The sequence below is a fragment of the Triturus cristatus genome, chromosome 3_1, assembly GCF_964204655.1.
Source record: "Triturus cristatus chromosome 3_1, aTriCri1.1, whole genome shotgun sequence".
NCBI classification, from domain to species: domain Eukaryota; kingdom Metazoa; phylum Chordata; class Amphibia; order Caudata; family Salamandridae; genus Triturus; species Triturus cristatus.
In genome coordinates, this window is record NC_140583.1 from 19,492,898 (window position 1) to 19,516,032 (window position 23,135).

Sequence of the window (23,135 nt, forward strand, 5' to 3'; positions counted from 1 at the left end):
CCAGCTCGAGGATTGTGAGCTGTGCGCCGGATACGTCCCTGCTTTGAACCGTTACCAGAGACAGTCCCGCTACCCCCTACCTTTCCGAGACTCTTGAGCCGTGCTCACCTTGTACATATTTGCAGTGATACCTATTTGATAAAGCTTGTTTTCTGAGAATACCCAGTGTGGTCTCTCTGTGTCGTGTGGTGCCAGAAGTACGATCCTAGTTGCGAGATTCCTCCCCCTGGGGAATCTCCCGCCAGTGCCCGGCTACGATACTACACGGGTGGGACTCAGGGTAGTCAGGACCCCCCTTCCGGGCTCCTCTGAGGTCGCCGTCCAACACCCAGCACCCTCCACTCTCTTTCCATCACCCTTCACTCTCTGCCCATCACCCTCCACTCTCTTTCCATCACCCTTCACTTTCTGCCCCTCACCCTCCGCTCTCTGCCCATCACCCTCCGCTCTCTGCCCATCACCCTCCGCTCTCTGCCCATCACCCTCTGCTCTCTGCCCATCACCCTCCGCTCTCTGCCCATCACCCTCAGATCTCTGCCCAGCACCCTCAGATCTCTGCCCAGCACCCTCAGATCTCTACCCAGCACCCTCAGATCTCTGCCCAGCACCCTCCACTCTCTTTCCATCACCCTTCACTCTCTGCCCATCACCCTCCGCTCTCTTTCCATCACCCTTCACTTTCTGCCCCTCACCCTCCGCTCTCTGCCCATCACCCTCCGCTCTCTGCCCATCACCCTCCGCTCTCTGCCCATCACCCTCCGCTCTCTGCCCATCACCCTCCGCTCTCTGCCCATCACCCTCTGCTCTCTGCCCATCACCCTCTGCTCTCTGCCCATCACCCTCTGCCCATCACCCTCTGCTCTCTGCCATCACCCTCAGATCTCTGCCATCACCCTCAGATCTCTGCCCAGCACCTCTGCTCTCTGCCCATCACCCTCAGATCAATGCTCATCACCCTCAGATCTCTGCCATCACCCTCTGCTCTCTGCCCATCACCCTCAGATCTCTGTCATCACCCTCTGCTCTATGCCCAGCACCTCTGCTCTCTGCCCATCACCCTCAGATCTATGCCCATCACCTTCAGCTCTCTGCCCATCACCCTCAGATCTATGCCCATCACCTTCAGCTCTCTGCCCATCACCCTCTGCTCTCTGCCCATCACCCTCAGATCTCTGCCCATCACCCTCAGATCTATGCCCATCACCTTCAGCTCTCTGCCCATCACCCTCTGCTCTCTGCCCATCACCTTCAGCTCTCTGCCCATCACCCTCTGCTCTCTGCCCATCACCCTCAGCAAAGAAGTCAAGGTACTTTCTCACAAGTCATCACCAAACACGAACTGATCATTCTTGGGTTCACCTTGAATTTAGCATTCTTGGGGTCATCATAAACCTATCCTTTTTGGACGCCCCATAAACGTATAATTCATGTGTTCAATATGAACTCGCCATTCTTATGTTCACCATGAAATGACCATTCTTGGGGTCAACATGAAACGACTATTGTTGGGGTCACCATGACTTAAGATTCTTGGGTTCATCATAGACTCACCATTCTTGAGGTCACCGGGAAACAGCCATTCTACGGGTCGCCATGAAATGACTTTTGTGTGGGGCACCATGACCTATAATTCTTGGGTTCATTATGAACTCATCATCCTTAGGATCACCATGAAACGACCATGCTTGCGTTCATCATGGACTCACCATTCTGAGGTCCACCATGAAACGACCATTCTACCGGTCACCATGAATTGACCATTCTTGGGGTCATCATAAACTTATCATTTATGTGTTCAGTAGGAACTCACCATTCTTATGTTCACCATGAAATGACCATTCTTGGGGTCACCACGAACTTACCATTCTACCAATCAGCATGAATTTCCCATTCTTGGGGTCTCCATGAGCTTACTCGTTCTGGCGACGAGGGCACGGTACTTTCTCACAAGCCATTTCTGGGTTCACTACAAACTAACCATTCTTGGGTTCACCTTGAATTCACCATTCATGGGTCATCAGAAAATGATCATTCTTGGAAATCCTATAAACTTATAATTCATGGGTTCAATATGAACTCACCGTTCTTCGGGTCACCATGAAACAAACATCCTTGGGGTCACCATAAACTTACCATTCTTGGCGAAATGGACAAGGTATTTTCTCACAAGCCTCTCGAAGTCGCGATCAGCCACTGTCGTCACAGTCTGGGCGATGTTCAGGCTGCCATATAATGCGAAGACATCCAGTATGTGGTAAGAAAACCAGCTGTCAAAGGGCATGATGGATGAGGGGAGTACTGGGCGTGAAGGTACGTACGTCACCACGTAGCGATAGACTGGGCTGGAGAAGGTGGCTGAAAAGAGCACAGCGGAATCAATGAGCAAATTCAGGGATTAAAACCAGCAGAATCACAACAATCAAGAGCAGACTATCAGAGATAAATGAAGATAGCGAGAATGGGAAGGAGAGGAGGACAGACAAGGGAAGCTAAAGGGGAGAAGAAAGGGGATGTGAAGCAACGGAGGGGGGAGGGAAAGTAAGAAAACAAAGAGAAAAGAAAATGAAAGAATGGAACGAAAAGGAAGAGGCCCCATCTCTCAGGGGGAAGAGGGCCCCATCACTCCAGGGGGCGGAGGGCACCATCACTCCAGGGGGCGGAGGGCACCATCACTCCAGGGGGCGGAGGGCACCATCACTCCAGGGGGCGGAGGGCACCATCACTACAGGGGCGGGGCCCCATCACTCCAGCGGGTGGGGGCCCCATTACTCCAGAGGGTGGAGGGCATCATCACTCCAGGGGCCGGGGCCCTGTTACTCCAGGGGGCGGAGGGCGTCATCACTCCAGGGGGCGGAGGGCGTCATCACTCCAGGGGGCGGAGGGTGTCATCACTCCAGGGGTGGAGGGTGTCATCACTCCAGGGGTGGAGGGCAACATCACTCTGTGCTGTTTTCCTGCCAGTTATCATGCCGTCGGATTCCTTGTGAACACTAGGAATAATTGGTCCAACAATGGATTCCTTATCAATTTGATTGAATATTGTGTAGGACACGCGACGTAATATTAACAAGAGATCTTGCCTTCACTTTCAAATTTGTGGACGTGCTATTACACACCAAATGGGCGATACGATATTATGATCTGGGTTTCCCCCGATTCTACGAATATGGAATAAAATTACTCGTGTTACCTACTGTTTGCCCTGAAGAAGTTCCTGTGTTTTAGGAACGAAACGCGTTGGCTGTCTATTCTCTTTAATAAACACGAAGATCAAGAAATTTTTTGGGGAATACACATCAATTTGGACTTTGTTATTTGAGTGCACCTTCCTTTGTGTTAACAACATCACTCCAGGGGTGGAGGGCAACATCACTCCAGGGGTGGAGGGCAACATCACTCCAGGGGGTGGGGGCGCCATCACTCTCGGGGGTGGGGGCGCCCTCACTCCAGGGGGCAGAGGGCCACATTACTCCAGGGGGAGGGGGCCCATCACTCCAGGGGCGGAGGATGCCATCCCTCCAGGGGGTAGGGGCCCCATCCCTCCAGGGGGTCTGGGTTCCATCACTCCAGGGGGCAGGGGCCCCATCAATCCAAGTGGCTGGGTCCCCATCACTCAGGGGGCAGTGGACCCATTCCTCAGGGGGCTGAGGTCCCAACCACTCCAGGGGCGGAGGGCACCATCACTCCAGGGGGCAGGGGGCAGGGGGCCCCATCACTCCAGGGGGCCCCATCACTTCAGGGGGCAGGGGCCCCATCGACCAGGGGTGGAGGGCGTCATGGGGGCAGGGGGCCCCATCACTCCAGGGTGCAGGGGCCCCATCACTCCAGGGGCGGAGGGTGCCATCACTCCAAGGGGTGGGGGCTCCATCACTACAGGGGCGGGGCCCCATTACTCCAGCGGGTAGGGGCCCCATCACTCCAGGGGGCGGGGCCCTGTTACTCCAGGGGCGGAGGGGCGTCATCACTCCAGGGGGCGGAGGGCGTCATCACTCCAGGGGGCGGAGGGCGTCATCACTCCAGGGGGAGGAGGGCGTCATCACTCCAGGGGGCAGAGGGCGTCATCACTCCAGGGGGCAGAGGGTGTCATCACTCCAGGGGTGGAGGGCAACATCACTCCAGGGGTGGAGGGCAACATCACTCCAGGGGGTGGGGGCGCCATCACTCCCGGGGGTGGGGGCGCCCTCACTCCAGGGGGCCCTATCACTACAGGGGGCAGAGGGCCACATTACTCCAGGGGGAGGGGGCCCATCACTCCAGGGGCGGAGGATGCCATCCCTCCAGGGGGTAGGGGCCCCATCCCTCCAGGGGGCCTGGGTTCCATCACTCCAGGGGCGGGGGCCCCATCACTCAAGGGGTGGAGGGCGTCATGGGGGCAGGGGGCCCCATCACTCCAGGGTGCTGGGGCCCCATCACTCCAGGGTGCAGGGGCCCCATCACTCCAGGGTGCAGGGGCCCCATCACTCCAGGGTGCAGGGGCCCCATCACTCCAGGGGCGGAGGGTGCCATCACTCCAGGGGGTGGGGGCCCCATCACTCAAGGGGCAGAGGCCGCCATCACCCCAGGGGGCAGTGGGTGCCATCACTCCAGGGGTGGGGGCCCCATCACTCCAGGGGCGGAGGGGGCCATCACTCCAGGGGACGGAGAGGGGCCTCACTCGAGGGGTCCCCATCACTCCAGGGGGCAGGGGCACCATAACTCAAGGGGGCGGAGGGTGCCATCAATCCAGGGGAGCGGAGGGTGTTATCACTCCAGGGGTCCCCATCACTCCAGGGGCAGATGGCGCCATCCCTCCCCCCAGACAACTAACATCTGGTGGGTGACCATACCCAGTGTCCAGGGCGATCGCTGCAGCTTATCTCCACCCTTGACAGATCCAGAATGAGGAACGTGCAGCGCCAAGAGACCCTATGGGGTAAAGGCACTATACAAGTCAGACAGAAATGCCAAGTACGAAAGGAAGGGGTTGAAATCATCTCAACTAGGTCACAACATCTTTGGGATTGGATGCATTTCTTTAAATTAGAAAGGAAATAAATGTTATTTGAAAAGAACTTGGTGACTTGATTTTAGAACAGTTTAGGCATCAGGATAAGCTTTTAACTTCAACGGGAAAAAGACAAATTTTACACATCCAAGTTTGAGAAGGGGTTTCGATTCTACCAGCATTACTGTAATCCCTCACACATCTGTAAATCAATTGCTTTGTAGTGGTGTGGTACCGCCTTCCTGGAAAGAAACAGCAGTGTTTCCTCTAAAAACACTGATGGTGGCGGCCATCTTGACCAACTTTCCACCAATGTCCGCTATCCCATTTCCTTCCACATCACAGAGTGCAGTAAACTCTCAGCTTTCTGCCTTCAGTAAATTATATTTTGAATGCTGCAGATCTGGGTTTAGGGCTGCCATAGCACGAAGGCTGTGCTTGTATCTCCGCTTCATAGCCTACTGCTCACTGTGGAGGGTGGCGCAGCTGCACCCATGCCCTGCTGGACCCCTCAGCGGCATCCCTTACCATAGCTACATCCATTCTCCTCAAAGGGGTTTGGGCGGTTGGTGTGAGGGGTCGGGTGATGGACAGACAGGTTCTTTCTGGCCAATCACTCTCATGTGATTTTATGCTGCATTATAAGTCTGAATTCAATCCACTGACCTATGCAGTGCCAGATGCTGCAGAGCTTTGCCCGACGCAGTTCTCTACATACCTGGCCCTCTTGGTAACATGTATCGTGTGCTTGAGGGTCACCTCTTGATACATGCCGAGGACGCCCAATTAATTATCAACGCTGATAGCAGAGCGCAAAGCTTCAAGGCTTGACTGTCTGCTGTGGTCAACAGAGTGGATGCCAAAGCCCTCAGACTGAAGCCTGGCACCATGGAAGTCATGGTCATTGGCATCCCTCTACCTGCTTGAACAAGTGATTCTGCATGGGGGTTTAGTTATGTATTTATTGAAAGTTTTATAAAGCACGTACATGACCTGGGGGTATCAGAGTGCTGCACGGAATAAACAGGCAAACAAAACAAGGTTACAGGAAGGCAGCGGTGCGAGGTATATGAGGCGAGGAAAGACGCCCCTCAACTGTGATCACATCGATTGGTCGAGATAAGGCAGAACCGAGATTACCAAAGGGACAATATATACAAAGAGAGAAGAACCTCTACTATGAAGGATCTCCATAACTGTTCTCATTACGTAGGACTTCTCCTTTCCAGCCAAGTCAGCCCATAATCTAGGTGTCATTTTCAACTTTGATCTTTTTAAGGACAACATCCAGAAAGTTACCTCAACTTCTACCTATCTGTTTCTTCTGCTGTAACCAAGTTCACTATACGGTCTCAGAAGGACCTTTGCATCTCCTGGTTTATGAGTCTTCACCTTCACAATCTTTCATGGATATAAAATTCCATCCCTAGACTGTTCCTGGGAAATTATTGGGCCTAGTCGCTGGGGCGAAGGGAGCTTCGCTCCTTTCCTACAGACTGTTCAACAGTCGAAGAGCGGCTTTTATTCGCACTGTTTAATTGCTACATTGCCTATAGTTCGTATTCTGCTCTTAGCCTGCTGTCAATACCCGGGGTCTGTCGCTCCCAAACATGGGGCAGCACTTATTCGATGATGGCTGCTTGGTCCTGGAATGAGATCCCTCCCTTTCGTAGGTCCTTGGACAGCCCCTTGCACTTCTGAAAATAAGTTACAACTCTTCACTTCGTCTTAGTACTTCTCTGAGGATTTTAATTTGAGTAGGCTAGTACATCTGTCAAGCATAGCGCCAATACACTGCGCCCCTGGTAACAGCTCACTTTCAACTGTAGATTGTAGTGTTAACATTTATGGGGAATAAAAGGTCTGAATGAAGAACAAACTTGACAAAAGAATGTAGCGTGGGAAGCCCTGGCACTATCGCAATCAGGCACCAAGCGCGCTGGGTCTCGCTTATCACTACCATGGACATTTAAGATGTAAAATCGGCCGCAAAATCACTTCAGAGGAAAGTGCATTGGAGCCAGCCACTCACAATGGGGTTCTGCCTAATTTACAGAGCAGGGTAAATAAAAGGAAAAGAAATATGGAAACAACTTATTTTTGCCCCATGCTTGGGCATAATTTGCCCAGTTTTGCATTTTATACATGTCTGTATGATCAACTGGGAGGTCCTGGGAATTGCATGGGCAACCATTACTACCACTGCCGCATGGGTCTTAACAACCCCTTAAATGAAGGGGACAAACTACCAGGTAATCTGAGATAAATCAGATTATAATCTCGCCAAATCACAACAGTGTCACGAATTGATATTTTGTTGAACGCTACTAAACACTACACTATACGTAGACTTCTCCGAGGCTCTAAACTATATCTGATAAATGAAGTTTATGATGTATGAGAATCTTGGTTCATCTTCTTGAAGGTTTGCATTCTGATTGGCTGAAAAAATAAATCGTCTGTGCACCCACTGAGAAGATGAAGATTAGATTATCTACAGGTTGTCAGGCTTGGGTAAGGTCCTGCAGCCTGTGTGTGACATACAATGTACACAGACTGTGCATACAGATGTGTAGACAGAGGTTTCACAGCTGCTGCAACATGCTTGACGGTCCATGCCAGGGTCCCTGAAGGAGAGACTTCACTGCACACAAGGCTTGAATATTCATTTATTCATCCAAGCATGTATTGCACAATCATAGCATGAGGGCGTAAGATAGAAGTAGGGGCTAGTGGGCCTCAACCATGGGGTCTGAGCTTGTTTGACTGATGTTCCAGGGTCCGTCCTACTAGGGCTCTGCCAATGGGCCAAGAACAACCACTTCAGCACACAACTCTCGGTGGTGGCGATGGAGGCAGTCAGAGCCTCAACAGTAGCAATGGCAGCAGCCACAGGCTTCTCAGGATGGGATTGTGGGGAGCCTTGAGCTCAGGACTCTGAGCACTTTACCACGTGACTCTCGGTTACAGCGATGGCTGCAGCCACAGGCTTCTAAGGGAGGTAGTGTGGAGGAACAACAATCTCAGAACTCAACAACTCCCAACAGCACTTGACTCTCAGTGGTAGCGATGGCGGCAGCCACCGGCCTCTCAGGGAGGTGGTGTGGAGGAACAACAGGCTCAGAACTCAACAACTCCCAACAGCACTTGACTCTCAGTGGTAGCGATGGCGGCATCCACAGGCTCCTGAAGGAGGTGGTGTGGAGGAACAACAGGATCAGAACTCAACAACTCCCAACAGCACTTGACTCTCCGTGGTAGCGATGGCAGCAGTCAGAGGCTTCTCAGGGAGATAGAGTTTGCGATGTGGCAACGAGAGTTCAAAAGGTCTGACTTTATGATCAAAGAATTTAAAACACTGACAACTTAGACAGATCACAGACTCTCAAATAGGATACAGGACTGTTGGCCGATCTCAAGACTGCAGAGAGTTTTTTCATGCGGTGACAATCAACAATTTGATGTGGGTGGATAGTGTGTTGAAAATATTTTAATTATAATGTCTGTTTATGGTCCTGAACTCATCTGAAACACAGATTAAGGGAGTTTGTTTCCAGTAGTCATCCAATGTAAATACAGATTTCCTTTCTTCAAAAATAATTTTATAGAACAATAGCCCTCAAGGTTTAGGTCTTTTTATTTTGATCCTAAGAGAAGCAAAACCCAGAAGTTCAATAATGCAGTTATTGGCTATTGGAAGAGCCCTAGGATCTGGAAGGGCCTTACTGCTGCCACCAAACACTATATCGAGGAAAACAAGGATCCAGTCTCATCCCCCCTCACCCTGTGGGAGGACAAGCAATTTCCCTTATTTCAGGCCATAATAAAGAAAAGACTAACATAACAGAGGCCCTAGAACAGGAGGTACGCAACCTAGAAACCATACACGCCCAAGAGCCCTCTGAAACCTACACAGCCCGCGAAGAAGCAGGAATACAAAGAGCATATGTGGGAAGGGGCCAAGGCGAGGCTAGCATCCACCCGCCACAGAGTGTGTGAAGTTGGGGACAAAGCGGGCAAGCTCCTTGCCTGGCTAGATAGACGAGAGGGAGCCGATAGATGGGTGACTGGGCTCCAACTCGACTCGGGAGAGACCATCACGGACTCGCAACATATGGTGGATGCATTCGCACACCAGATGAAGCCGCTGGACTCACTAGAGATATCCGTATCACCACACTTACGGCAGAAGAGGCCCAATTACTTGAGGCCGAGCTCACACCAGAGGAGATAGCCACAGCTATAGGTGGGATACAGTCTGGGAAAGCCCTAGGACCTGATGGCATCCCTATTGAATTATATAAAAAAGCGGCAACGAGATTGGCGTCATACTTGCAGGGGATATATACAGCCAGTCTAGAGGTGGGAGAACTCCCTATAGACCAATGCACCGCAACAATAGTTGCCATCTGCAAGCCAGGGAAGCCGGCCCGAGATTGTACCTCCTATCGCCCCATCTCATTGCTCAATGCATAGGCCAAAATCTTGGCCAAAGTATTGGCCAATAGATTGACCCCCAAACCTCGCTAAACTAGTGCACCCAGACCAGTCTGGCTTCATGCCGAACAGGAACACATTGCTTAACTTGCGTCGCCTACATGGAATGCGGAGTCGAAGGCATTCTACAATAGAATGGCCATTCCTTTTCGCAGTCATCTAACACATAGGGCTAGGCCCCAGATTTAGATCCTGGATACGGCTACTATATACTAAGCCGCTGGCACAGGTGGTAGTCAACGGCCGACTCTCTGACACATTCCCCCTAGGAAGAGGTACGAGACCGGGTTACCCGCTGTCCCCGCTCCTCTTTGCCCTAGTGTTTGAGCCACTGGCAGCATGGGTCGGGAGAGATCCCATTATCCGCGGACTTTGATCGACAGAGGAGTGGGAAGACCGGATATCTTTATATGCAGATGATATCCTGCTATATATGGCATCCCCGAAGGGCTCCCTGATTAGGCTGCTGGGCATTTTCTAGACCTACGGGAGATACTCGGGATATACAATAAATTGGAACAAATCTATACTATATGTTCTCAGCGCCCCCCTCCAGTGTTGCCCAGGGGCTATGAGGTGAGAGTGGTGAGAGATGGCTTCCGATACCTCGGGATCTCCATTACAGACAGTCCAGAGTACTTCATGAATAAGAACCTTCGGAGCCCCTGAAACGACTACGTAGGGACACCAAACACTGGCAGTCCCTCCGCCTGAGCCTATTAGGACGCGCCTCACTTTTTAAAAGGCTGGCGCTACCCAGGTTTCTTTATGCCCTGCAGGATACCCCATTTCCAGGTTCCCCATCATATTTCAGGGCGATAGAGACGGAAGTGCACAATCTCTTATGGGAAGGGAAACCGGCCCAAATAGCCATGAACAAATTGGTCAGAGGGTGGTACGATGGTGGCCTAGCGCTTCCCAACATACAGATGTACTATTGGGCTGCTCAGTTTGCCGTTCTCAACCAGTGGATTCATTCGCCACAGACGGAACCCGCATTCGCATGGATCGAGTCATCTTGGGGGAGGGAGGGGTCATGAGGGTACTCTATAGCATAACTCAAGGGAAATGCCTCACGGGACCCACTGCACACACAGTCCACATGTGGCATACAGTCCACAAGAAGCTGGGCTGGTATAACATGGCAACACAGCTTACCCCACTCTGGGAGACCGGGAAGTTGGGCGGGCTGGGCAGTTGCTAAGGGTTCAAACAATAGGACTTAACAGGAATCTCGAGGGTCGGAGACCTATGGGTCAGGGGGAAAGTTATTCCATTTACACAGCTTCAAGAGAAGTATGAAATGGTGCCAACAGAATAGTTATGATATCTTCAAATTCGTCATGCCCTCATGGCCACCATTCCACCAGTAACTACCCTCCCAGAGGCTTCTCCACTGGAGGATAGGTTACTTATGGAACGTATTGACCGGAGAGCTATCTTCCTGACCTACCAGAAATTAATAAATACCCAACCAGACCACACAGTGAGTCTCTGCAAGAAATGGCAGGCAAACATTGGGGAGTTAGACGATACGGATTGGCAGGCAGCGCTAGAGTCCCCACGGGTAGTGGCGATATCCTCTAGACTGCAACTGGCGCAGCTCAAGGTGCTCCACAGGATGTATTTCTCCAGGCTGACTCGAACCAAATTGGGTAGAGCTGATAGCCAGCTCGGTTTGCGGCAATTTGCGGCTCTAGGTACATTCTTCAATATGATAGGGGACTGCCCAGACATTCAAACATACTGGGAAGCGATCATGAATACAATAACACGAGTCAGCAGGGCTCCGGGACCACCAGAGACCAAACGATGCCTTCTAAACGTATGGGAAGCCACGGACCTCAATCTTACAGCCTAAGACCGGGCGACACTGGGTATGACGATAGCGAAACGCAACACTGCCAAACACTGGGGAGCGCAAACCGCACCAACACATGCAGACTGGTGTAACAATATGGAATGGGTCATGGTGGCCGAAAAGGCAGTATTTATGAACAGAGGCTGCCCCAAGAAGTGGGAACGGATATGGGGAGGGTGGAACAAATTCAGGGGGTAACTTGTACATTGCCGTTGAGGGGATCCGCACTGGAAACAGCTGAATGGTGTACTGCAATGAAAAGTGGAGGCAAGGCTATAGGTGAAGTTTTTTTTTTAAACAAACACATGGGTGGGGAAAGCGGGGTGTGATACCGAAAGACAATAATAGATTGCATGTACAAAATGTATGTCGGACTATGCTCCCAAGTCGTATGTTTAATAAAAAGAGTTTTAAAAAATGCATTCATTGAACCTGGTGTCAATGTTACAAATTAGAGTCAGGAATTTCGAGCCCATCTCTGTAAGTTTGTTTATATCAAGGTTTTTGGTGTCACAGACCCTAGTAAGTTTTGTTTCAGGCTGGCCTAGGGTTTTCTTTTCCTTAAAAATGAACGAGAAAGCAATCTGGGAGCTGTAAGACCAGTCTACCCTGATTTATCTCCAATCATAAGAAACGATAGAGATGCCTACATCCAGTATAGGGCCTTTGATGTACATAGGTTTACTGCTAGTTAGAAAATATCAAGACAAGACAAACAACGGAGAGAGCGAATGACAGCTGCGCCGCTGTAATCCCTGAAGGGATATTCAATTCAGAAAGGTAAATGTTTCAGGTCGAAAAGAATGAAGGCCATATTTAGAGCTTGGAGGCAGGGACTCACAGTCACATATGTGCATTGTAGCCTACAGCGCTCGCCATACAGCGGGCGGGAAAGCCAACACGCTTGTGACAGAGTATCCCACCCATCAAACTCTACATAGGGCGCTTCGTTGTTTGCAGCTTGTTCCATGCATTGGTCAACGACGATCATAGTGTCACCAGGTTGGCGATAGACGGTGTGCGACACATCGAATGGATGGATTTTAATGAATACATTCTGGGAGGAAGGCGGATAGCCACAGGGAAGCTCCACGCACTAAACACAGTTCTCCACCAGCCCTGTCGTCCCCATCACGACTTATCATACAGTAGACGGGATGTTGGTGGCGGTCCACGACATGTTGTCAAGAGTTTTTGAGTCTCGTCTCAGCAAATACTGGAAAGCCACAAGTTTTGGTTAAAAGTCGTGTCTGCAATCTCCACCCGAGTTCATGGCTCATCCACAGTTGTGCAGAAGGCATCGCAGAGAGGGGTTTATGACTTTGGTGGACTGCATAGCCAAGGGTTCAAATTCGAGTACTATGAACAGCGATTCTAGCATTTTGTGCATAGAAAGAAGATCTGTGTTGAGCAGTGATCACGACAACTGCAAAGGGGTCCAGATTGGTAATAATATGAGTGATTTTAGCATTGCGCCACAAACGGCCGGGCTCAGAGACGGACAAAATGACCTTCTTCAATTGGGAGAGACTCAGTCTGTTTAAAAGCAGCTCTCTACAACTTGTGTATGAGAAAGAGAGTATGTCTGTCAGAGAGAGAGTGTGTTTGCGTGTGTAAGACAGAGGGAGTGTCTGTGTGTGTGTGTGTATGAGCGGGTGTTTCTGTATGAGAGTGGTAGTCCTGTGAAGTACCTATGCCCTTGGTACCTAGGGTACCATATACTAGGGGCTCATAAGGCACCACAGTATCCAATCACTAATGCATCTAATATGCACTCCAAGTTGTTTAGAGAGAACAGAGAGGCTGGGGCCCTGATTAGCAGGGACCCAGCCAGACTATAGCCAGAAACCAGTGTTAACATCAGAAAAAAAGTGGGGACATGTATGTGTGTTTTTTATTTATTTATACGTGTTTATATAGCGCTTGCTAGACCCGAAGGTATCAGAGTGCTTTACAAAATCATGACCAGAAAATACTGTAAAACAGACATGCGAACACAAACGAGGCGAGCATTCACATTGGACAATAGTAAACATCAAAGAAATAAAAGCAGCACCAAAACCAAGAGAAGCAATTCGAGGGGATCGAATAGACAGCATAAAACAGATGAACAGCCTATGGTCGTCGGGACTAGATCTGCGCACGAGATAATGAATCAAGGGCAATCATCCAGGAGTTAAAGTATTTGTTGAGGAGGAGTTGTTTCAGGTTTCTTGTGAAGTTAGGGAAGGAGGGGTTGCATCGAAGGTCACAAGGTAAAGAGTTCCAAGTGCGCGGAGCATTTCCGGAAAAAGAGCGAGACTTGGATGCGGATTCTTTTAGACGTGTGTGTCCCTGGTCGTGTGTGCATGTGTATGTATGTGTGGCAGCAAGCGTGTAGCCTACGAAGGTGATGGGTGCATGCAGTCACAGTCCTCATCCAGGTCTGTGTTTTCTGCTGAGGGTGGCACAGCAGACAGAGGCCAGCTGGATGCACATGAGCCTTGACCCAACCAGAGCTGCCAGGCCCTGCCAAGATGACCTCACCTGCTGCCCGCCGGGCCAGGTCTGTGTTGGGGCACGTGGCTCTCAGGTCTGACACCATGGTCATGTAGGCTTCCTCAATGCATCGCTCTTCCATCGGCTGCTTGCAGAAGTCACTCAGGGGATAGAGTTTAAGGGCCTCGTCCGTGAGTGTCCCCCCAAACGTGTCCAAGTGTTCTGTGGAATAGAAGGAACTATTCAGAGGCCAGTCAGTGTGTCTGCTGCACGCACCTTCAGAAAGCAGTGTCTATTGCCTTACCTTTCACCTGCCAGCGGAAGTCCTCTTCAGTCCAGGATGAGATGTTGCTGTACGGGGGGCTGTGGAAACGAAGGCTGGAGTCAGTTCATTGGTCAGACAAGGAATGTTGGTCCAACAAACCACAACAGTCAACAGGGGGATCCCATGTTTATTGCACACCTCAACAAATATTTAAAGACAGATTTATAAAGCCATTTTTATAAATGCAAATCTGCTTTCTGACCCCTCCCACTGCGAGGTCACAGCAACCAGGGTAAGGGCACAGCGTGGTCAACTAGGCATCTGCTGACTTTGGGGGCATGCCCACTCCTTCCTACCTCCGAGGGAGCCCTTTCCTCACTAACAATTATTTTTCAGTACATTTATCTCCGGATAAAACAACGCCACCCTGCACCTTGCGTAAGGCGTTAGTTAGCCCTGGCGAAGCTGCTAATGGATGTTGTGAGCAGATTAAAAGACAGACCAGACAGAACGCTCTCGTTGATTGGATGAAATTTGATGTGTCAGACAGAGTGACTGCTGACACAGTTTGGGAGCAGAGGGCACAAACTGGAATATGAACATGACCCCTCCCATGCCATCCCAGACCTGGTGCGGGCACCGGTCAGAAGCAGAGCCAGGCCTCTGGAGTACACACAGAGGTGACGGGATCTTACACGCAGTAAGTGGGCACTGTGGCTAGCCCACTGGAGGGCTTTACACTATCCTGGGTACCCCTTTCACTGCTGTTGATCCCCTGGTTAGGGCTCCCCGACAAGAGGCATGCGCAAAGGGTTCCACGTACCCTGAAGACTCTGGTAGCCCACCTAACATCATCAGTGGACAGCAGTTAGGCAGAAGCATTTCATATTTCAGGCAGGTACCCCCCAGGGGCATTCACTGGCTTGTGTGTCTGTGCCTTGGCAGGTCTTTAAGACTAGAGAGCCAGACAGCAAGGGGTTGTAGTTACTTGGACCCTCAGTGAGGTACAGGAAGGGCCCCACATCACCGCCAACAGTGGGGTCTGAACCAGAGGCCACTTTCTCCTCCCATGTGTAAATCTGCAGGGGTGGTTCAAGCCTCTTGTATGTCCAGGTACACCCAGGGAGGTTTGATAAGGCTTACTTTAATGGAAAGACACAAAAAAACCTTGAGTGATATCACATCTGTCGTTAATAACTCTTCCTGGTTATGGAGTTTATTGCTTAATGGGAGAGATTCTTTACAAAAAACAAAGTGGAGGCACTGAATGTTACTTGAGTTAAGGTGGAGATGGAAGAGGGGCCCGCGACCAGGCAGGTGGGAATTATCATCATGCTTCAGTCACAGACCCACACAGACACTCACACACAAGGACCACCACCCAGTACAGTTAGGCGTGTACCCTCTCCTGACCCAAGCACTGTTGAACCCTCTCTATTGCACCTGTGGAAGGTACGGAAGGTACGGAATAACACCCAGCAGCTGTGGTTCTTATCAGTACCAGGGGGAAAGGGAGTAATGAAAGGCTGCACCAAAGACAGGAAGCTAACATCTTCCCGCCCACATGTAGAAAGAGTGTGTTCCTCTCCTCTGTCTTTGTCCCCATCTCTCATGGGGTGGCCGTTTCTCCATCACCCCCGTCTTACCTGAACTCAGCTTCCTGCATGGTGGTTCCAACAACAAACGGGACATCGCTGTATCCCGCCCTTTTCTTCTCCCAGATCTCAAGAGGGGGGGCTGGCAACACATGCCCGTCCACGATGGCCACGGGACCTATGAACCTTCCCTTCGTCGGCAGGTCTGTGAGGTCTTCTCCTGACCAGGACGGGTACTCAAGCCACGGGATAGACTTCACAAGGAGAAACCAGAGACAGAACATGAGGGCAGGCGAGACAGAGAGGGGCAAGGCAATGGAAGGTCCATTCTGCTTTCACTCTTACTGTGAGTGTGTGCTTTGAACTCAACACAACACGCACTCATGTTATACAACTGTACCTGCAAGCCCTCTCTCTGACCTCAACATGCACTCGCTTAACAGGATGGTCAGCATTGCACTACAACCCACGCTAGGCCAGCTCTGCAGCTTCAACAAGGCCCTGACAGCAAGACCACCAATGCATCCTCAGTGATACAATCCATGGAGGGGAACTCCTGCACTCAATAAAAGCCCACAACACATGGACACGCCTGGGCCTTCACTCACACAGTTTCTATGTCACCTAAACCTCACCACAAACATATAACTCTATTTTGTTTCTCTTTGCACACGATGTATACTATTTTTGGTATGTGCAAATGTTAGGATATGTATTAATAAATGTCTTTTGTAAGGGTTCTTCCAATAGCTGTATTGTGATGAAAATTAGAATAACAAGAGGAGTTGGCCTAACGGCTAGGGCGGTCGACCCCGAATCTGGGGAACTGGGTTCGAGTGTCAGCAATGACGCGGAACATCCTGTGATTCTGGGCAAATCACTTAATCTCCCCGTGCCTAACAAGAATGAATGTGTGTCCTCATGTACAACTGGTGCTATGTAACGCGCTCTGATACCCGATTCGGGTCAACTTCGCGCTATATAAAACTCTGCAAAAAAAAAAAAATATATATATATATATATACCAGGACCTCAGAAATTCTACAGCCCAACCCAGGAAACTATACATCCAGGGGTAAAACTTCAAACAGTAGGGAAAAAGCATTGGCAAAGCCAATCGATTTGGCATTGGTTTTTAGGTCTCACCTGAGCCAGCGCTTTAGTGCTGCTCTGGCGAGAGCTTTAGTAAGCGGGGATTTGGAAGTGCAGACTAGTGCTTTTCAGGCCTCCAAATACAGTGCATGTGCGCCGGGCGCGCGCACCATTTGTCAGCCTGCCTAATCACTTTCGCGGCCGCTTTGATGTTCTCAGTGAGCCGCGCAGCCACTGAGAACATCAAAGCGGCCGCAAAAGTGCTCACCATTTGCCACCCCCTCCCTTATCCCACTTTCTGCTTTTTTTTTTGGCTTACACTCTCCATGCCCTCTGGCTCCTTCGTGCTGCTTTACCCTTCCCTCTGCTTATGCTTCCTATCTCCTCCCACTCCTGCTTTTCTTTCTTTTTTTTTAAAGTCATTTTACTAAGCGCCAACGTGAACTGAAGGTATCGGAGTGCTTTGCATGAGCACCAGTTGCATTACAGACGGACGCATTCATTTTCATGGATGTACAGCCAGTAGGTGTGCAGGGGCGGGTGGCTCATAGAAGAGGTTCTCAGAATACTGTACAGTCAGTACAGTGAGGCTCAGTTCTGCAAGCCTCTCGCCCGGTTGCCCATCTTGCTGCCAGCCTTTCTTGGAGGGTGGCCTTCAGGCTCACACACCTCACACCTAGCCACAAGGTTTAGTGCTTCAGTTAACGCTGAACCTCATTTGCCAGATAATCACCGATTGCGAGTAACCTTCTAAGAAAGGGAAAGTACAGGATCCTATTGCACAAGCCATCTGTGTTGTCAGGTTTCGCCGGCACAGCGCTTGCGCAGTAACCATGGCAAAACAGCTGGTTTAAGTGTGCAGGTCCGTCATGCTCCTTTTCCGAGAAGGACATAAATAAGCAAATTTGTGTACATGCATGTTAGTCTGTGTATGTCCGAAGCACATATATGTTTATTAAATAGTTTATTCCTCTGAAAAACTCCTTTTAAAAACAGAGCTCCTTTCAGGGGGAGGTCCTTGGACTGTCAGATCCAATCTGCACTCTAAAGGATCCTTTGTTACACCCCCTCATCCCCTCTCCCTGTCACCGAGCCACCTTTCACACTCCTGGGCGACATGAAACTTTAGCAGACACCGTGGACCGCACAACATCCCAAAAATTAACAAGCATTGGCATAGCCAATAGGTTGCGTTTTTGGGACCTTATAAGTATTTAGTTATGCAGCACAATATTATATGTTGCATGGCAAAACACTTATAAGGTCCCAAAGGCGAGACCTATTGGCTATGCCAATGCTTGTTGGCTTTGTCCCAGGCACTGAAGGGATCTACGTTATGTGTTTATTTGTCTCTTGTGAAAGGTCAAACGGTCATGACTCACAGGGGAGTTAGCCAATGGCGTAAGTAGACTGACCTGTTGCCCCACGCTGCATGCTGTAATGGGCGGAACAAAATGTAAATGACATAGTAACAGACCAATGGATGATGGAGGCTGGCTGAAAGGCCCTACACGTATTTTATTCACATAATCTCATTAAAATCAAAAGGTCTTGGATAATGTCAGACCTAAAAATGATGGGAACGGCGGACCTTCCTATTCTGACACTCTTCCCAAGGGAAACTAAGAGAGTTCCAAACCCATTCCCACATAATCAGAAAGAAATACCCAAGGAGCACACTCCAAAATCAACGGGAAACCCAGGCAGCTCTGGAAAAATGTTAAATCAGAGGAAAACACAATCATGTTCATCAGCTACTGTCCATGAACCCTGAGCCTGCCTGCACCTAAAGGAGAAGTGTTACATCTAAAAGATACTGGACTGGAAAACCTCAAAAATAATCCACAAGGAAGGAAACATCAACATTTTTAACCCGTTCAGCGCGGCGCGGATTACCACGCCGTGTTGAAGGTTCGTTGAGCGGGCGGGGCTGTGACGGAGCGGTTCCGTCATCCACAGAGCGCGACCGATGCGCATGACGGAACCGCTCCGTCATGCGCATCGAAAGGGTTAATGATCATAAAAAACAACAAGCAAGAACCACAAAGGAAATTCTGGGCAGGTCAGACAGAAAGACCAAAGATGTGAATATATTCGGGCGGTATCCGTTCCCCAATGGGAAGCACCCTGTGATTACCACATTCGTTAAGAAGGTAAGGGGAGTCTGCCCCAAAGTCAGTCCTTGTTGAGTCCAGAAGTGGCTTCAATCTTGGAAGATGCTCCAGGTGATGCCTGAACCTAAGACTGCTCCCCTGCCAAGCTCTCTCAACTCTCTCCAGCACATGCTCTCTCTCTATCCCAGCCCTTCCATCACCCCATCTTCATCTGGTCCTTACTCCAGTCTGGTTCCTCCCAGATGAGGTGGACTTGAGGCCTTTGGGGGTGTCCACCGTAGATCCCGGAGTACCAAATCTATACCGAATGTTCAGGATAGCAACAGACGCATGTAGCGTGTTATAGTCCAGGTTGTGAGGTCTACTCTGGTTGAAGAAAGACGTAGGTGAGAGGCGAGAGATGTGCTGTGTCTCGGTGCACCTGAGGAGGCTTCATCCGGTGCTGCGGGTGTGTGGGATGGATGTGCAGTGAAGGCCCCACCCCAGGCACTGCATCAGGTGAAGATGCTGAGTGTCGGTGAGGGCCTGTCCCTTGAAGAGAACCGGCTTGTGCTGGGCGTGGTTTCAGCAGACGTTTGTTGCGTTCAGAAGGCAGCACCACCTAGACAACCTTGAAGTGTGCTTTTCCGTGAACTTGGAGCGATCAGTCGCACCGACCAACATATTGTGCAGTGAGGCAACCTCGTCAGTTCATTCACTGGCTCTGACACCTTTTTTGTGTTTCCCCTATTGGTTCCGTCATGCTTAGGGCTTAAGCAGATGTTGGGCCGTCCCCCCAGCCATCTTTCTCATCCTTCTTGTCCTGGTGGTGCCAAGCTGCAGCAGAGTGCATCCCCTCCTCATCGGTGTCCCACCTCTATCCTGCAGAGTGCGGACTCTCTTCATTGGAGTCCCACCTCTATCCTGCATAGTGCGGCCCCTCCTCATTGGTGTTCCACCTCTATCCTGCAGAGTGTGGCCCCTCCTCATTGCTGTCCCACCTCTATCCTGCAGAGTGCGGACTCTCCTCATTGGTGTCTCACCTCTATCCTGCAGAGGGCGTCTCCTCCTCATTGGTGTCCCACTTCTATCCTGCAGAGTGCGTCCCCTCCTCATTGGAGTCCCACCTCTATAATGCAGAGGGCGTTCCCTCCTCATCGGTGTCCCACATCTATCCTGCAGAGTGCGGACTCTCTTCATTGGAGTCCCACCTCTGTCCTGCAGATGGCATCCCCTCCTCATTGGTATCCCATCTCTATCCTGCAGAGGGCGTCCCTCCTCATTGGTGTCCCACCTCTATCCTGCAGAGTGTGGCCCCTCCTCATTGGTGTCCCACCTCTATCCTGCAGAGTGCGTCATCTCCTCATTGGTATCCCACCTCTATCCTGCAGAGTGCGGCCCCTCCTCATTGGTGTCCCACCTCTATCCTGCAGAGTGCGTCATCTCCTCATTGGTATCCCACCTCTATCCTGCAGAGTGCGGCCCCTCCTCATTGGTGTCCCACCTCTATCCTGCAGAGTGCGGACTCCCCTCATTGGAGTCCCACCTCTATCCTGCAGAGGTCGCCCCTCCTCATTGGTGTCCCACCTCTATCCTGCAGAGGGCGTCCCCTCCTCATTGGTCTCCCACCTCTATCCTGCAGAGTGCGGCCCCTCCTCATTGGTGTCCCACCTCTATCCTGCAGAGTGCGGACTCTCCTCATTGGAGTCCTACCTCTATCCTGCAGAGTGCGTCCCCTCCACATTGGTGTCCCACCTCTATAATGCAGAGGGCGTTCCCTCCTCATCGGTGTCCCACCTCTATCCTGCAGAGTGCGGACTCTTTTCATTGGAGTCCCACCTCTGTCCTGCAGATGGCATCCCCTCCTCATTGGTATCTGTCAAAGTACCAAATCTCCACAGGAGCCGATGATGGTCCCAACGCCCCGCCACCTCAGGCGCCACCCAAGATCAACTCGAGGTAGCGACTAAAGCAGGGGGGAAAGGGGAAGTGGATGAGAAACAAGAGAGACTGCCTGGTAAGTTGGTGGTACTTCACTCGGTCGTCTGGGTGGATCTTCTTACTGCACCTGGATTTTAAAGACATACATGTAAAACTGCCTAAACATGTTTAATGCTAGATGTAACACCACAACACTAAATTTACCCTGTCGACCCCAGGCTATTGCTTCTCTCTGTGATGTTTTATAATTGGGTTAATTTTCTGCATCTGAATGTAAAGGAAGAAGACAGCACTTGTAATCGTTTTTTCCCAAAGAACTAAACACTCTGAATGTGTACTCTTAGTTAGCGCTCTCCTATTCACCTTAGCTACGAGTAGTAGCTCTTTAGTTTATCTGTCCGTAATTAATTCTGGAAGAAGTTATAACTCCCTGAGGTTCCCTCTAATACACCAGTAACTGGAAACCCCAAGTCTTTTTAAGGTCTCGGTTTCATGTGCTTCAGGCAAGAAGGCTTTTATAATGTCAAATAAGCACTTTAGTTCTTTTAGGTTGAAATTTACCACTCTGTCCTCGGGAACATAAGCGTTACAAAGGTGTTACCATAGAAATGCTAGGAAGGTTGGAACAAATACCGCAACTGGAACATGTAGGCTGAAGCGTTGCTTGAAATTCTCTTCCTTCGATAAATTCTTGTCAGGATAGTCGAATCCCACGTTGCGCATGCGTTATAGAACCAAAGAATTGTGTTTACGTTATTTCCTGAGGTAAATACCAAACAAGTTCTGCGCCTCACAGTGACGCTACTCACTTCCAGAAAACTACAGTTGAAGTGCGCAGTTCTCCTGTGGAACGCGCACCTTGAGCTCCCTAATTGTCGCGTGAGGGGAAACACTAGACCGCTGACCTGCTTTGGATCTGTACCCATTTGCGCGGCCATTTTCCTCACCTGAGTTTCTTATCATAGTTAAGCATTGTCTCAACAGGATTTTGGGCGTCACACACTTTCGTTTCCTACATGGATGCTTAATTTGTTTTGTCCATGAGTTGCCTCTCGCTTTGGCTGTAGTAGTGGCCAAAGTCTTGACAGTACCTCCCTCCAAAAGGGGCTCCCCCAATTTTGGTTTCATGGGATTGATCTTATGGAATTCTCTAATTAACTTGGGTGCATGCACATTAGAATGAGGCTCCCACGATCTTTCCTCAGGCCCAAACCCTTTCCAATCAACCAAGTAATGCAATGTATTTCTGGAGATTTTTGAGTCTAAAATTCTGCTCACTTCGAATTCATCTCCGGACTCCACTCTAACTGCGGGGGGGTCTGGTTTCAGCCTTGCATTAGGAGGACTCTTTTTTAGCAGTGATATGTGAAAAGCTGGATGGATCTTTAACTGTTTAGGCAGTTGTAACCTCACTACTACTGGATTTATGATCTTAAGGACCTTGAAAGGACCGAGGAATCTCGGCTGAAACTTCCTATTCCCTTTTAGTCGCAGATGTTTGGTGGACAACCAGACTTGATCTCCCACTACGAACTGGGTGCCCACCCGTCTCTTTTTATCAGCCTGTCTTTTGTAGGACTCTTTTGCCTTGAGTAAGTTTGCTTGTGCCCTTTTGTATGAGTTCTTCAACTCCCTCACCATTACTGTGCCTGCTGGCACTGTCTCGTTTAATTTTCCCATCATTAAATCTGGGTGTCTTCCAGAGTTCAGATAGAACGGGGAATACCCAGTTGAACTATGCACTGCGTTGTTGTAAGCAAACTCCGCAGTCCACAAGAGATCCGACCAGTTTCCATCCTGCTCCAACAAATAAAGTCTCAGATATTGCTCCAGCTCCTGATTGACTCTCTCAGTCTGACCATCGGTTTCAGGATGATAACTGGTAGAATATCGTGTGTCAATCCCTAAACTGTGCATGAAGGTTTTCCAAAATTTGGAAATGAATTGAGTTCCTCTGTCAGAAATGATTATTTGTGGAATTCCATGTGCTCGAACTATGTGTTGATTAAATATCTGAACTAGTTGGGGGGCAGTAGGTAATCTCTTTAACGGAATGAAATGGCTCATTTTGGAAAATGAATCCACTAACACCACTATGACTGTATGACCCTGACTATCTGGTAGATCTACTATCAAGTCTAAAGACACAGTGTGCCATGGGTATGGTGCATTAGGCAGGGGCTGCAATAGCCCCTGTGGAGCCTGTCTACTGGGCTTCCCTTTTATGCAAGTCTCACACGTTGAAACGTACTGTCCCACTTGAGCTGCCATGCCAGGCCACCAAAAATTCCTTTCAATCAACTCCAAAGTTTTCTTTACGCCTTTGTGG

At 50.1% G+C, this 23,135-nt stretch overlaps 1 protein-coding gene across 4 annotated transcripts in view; it reads right to left on the minus strand.

Annotated features, from left to right (window-relative positions):
• Positions 1 to 23,135, minus strand: part of LOC146859616 (uncharacterized) — a 398,593-nt gene that overhangs the window by 66,263 nt on the left and 309,195 nt on the right. For all 4 annotated transcript variants that reach the window (XM_085646633.1, XM_085646634.1, XM_085646632.1 and 1 more), the window contains 4 exons: positions 15,732 to 15,934; positions 14,125 to 14,183; positions 13,869 to 14,042; positions 2,134 to 2,355 (listed from right to left, as the gene is read on the minus strand). In XM_085646633.1, coding sequence (XP_085502759.1) covers positions 2,134 to 2,355; positions 13,869 to 14,042; positions 14,125 to 14,183; positions 15,732 to 15,934 — 658 coding nt within the window. The remainder of the gene's footprint in view (positions 1 to 2,133; positions 2,356 to 13,868; positions 14,043 to 14,124; positions 14,184 to 15,731; positions 15,935 to 23,135) is intronic.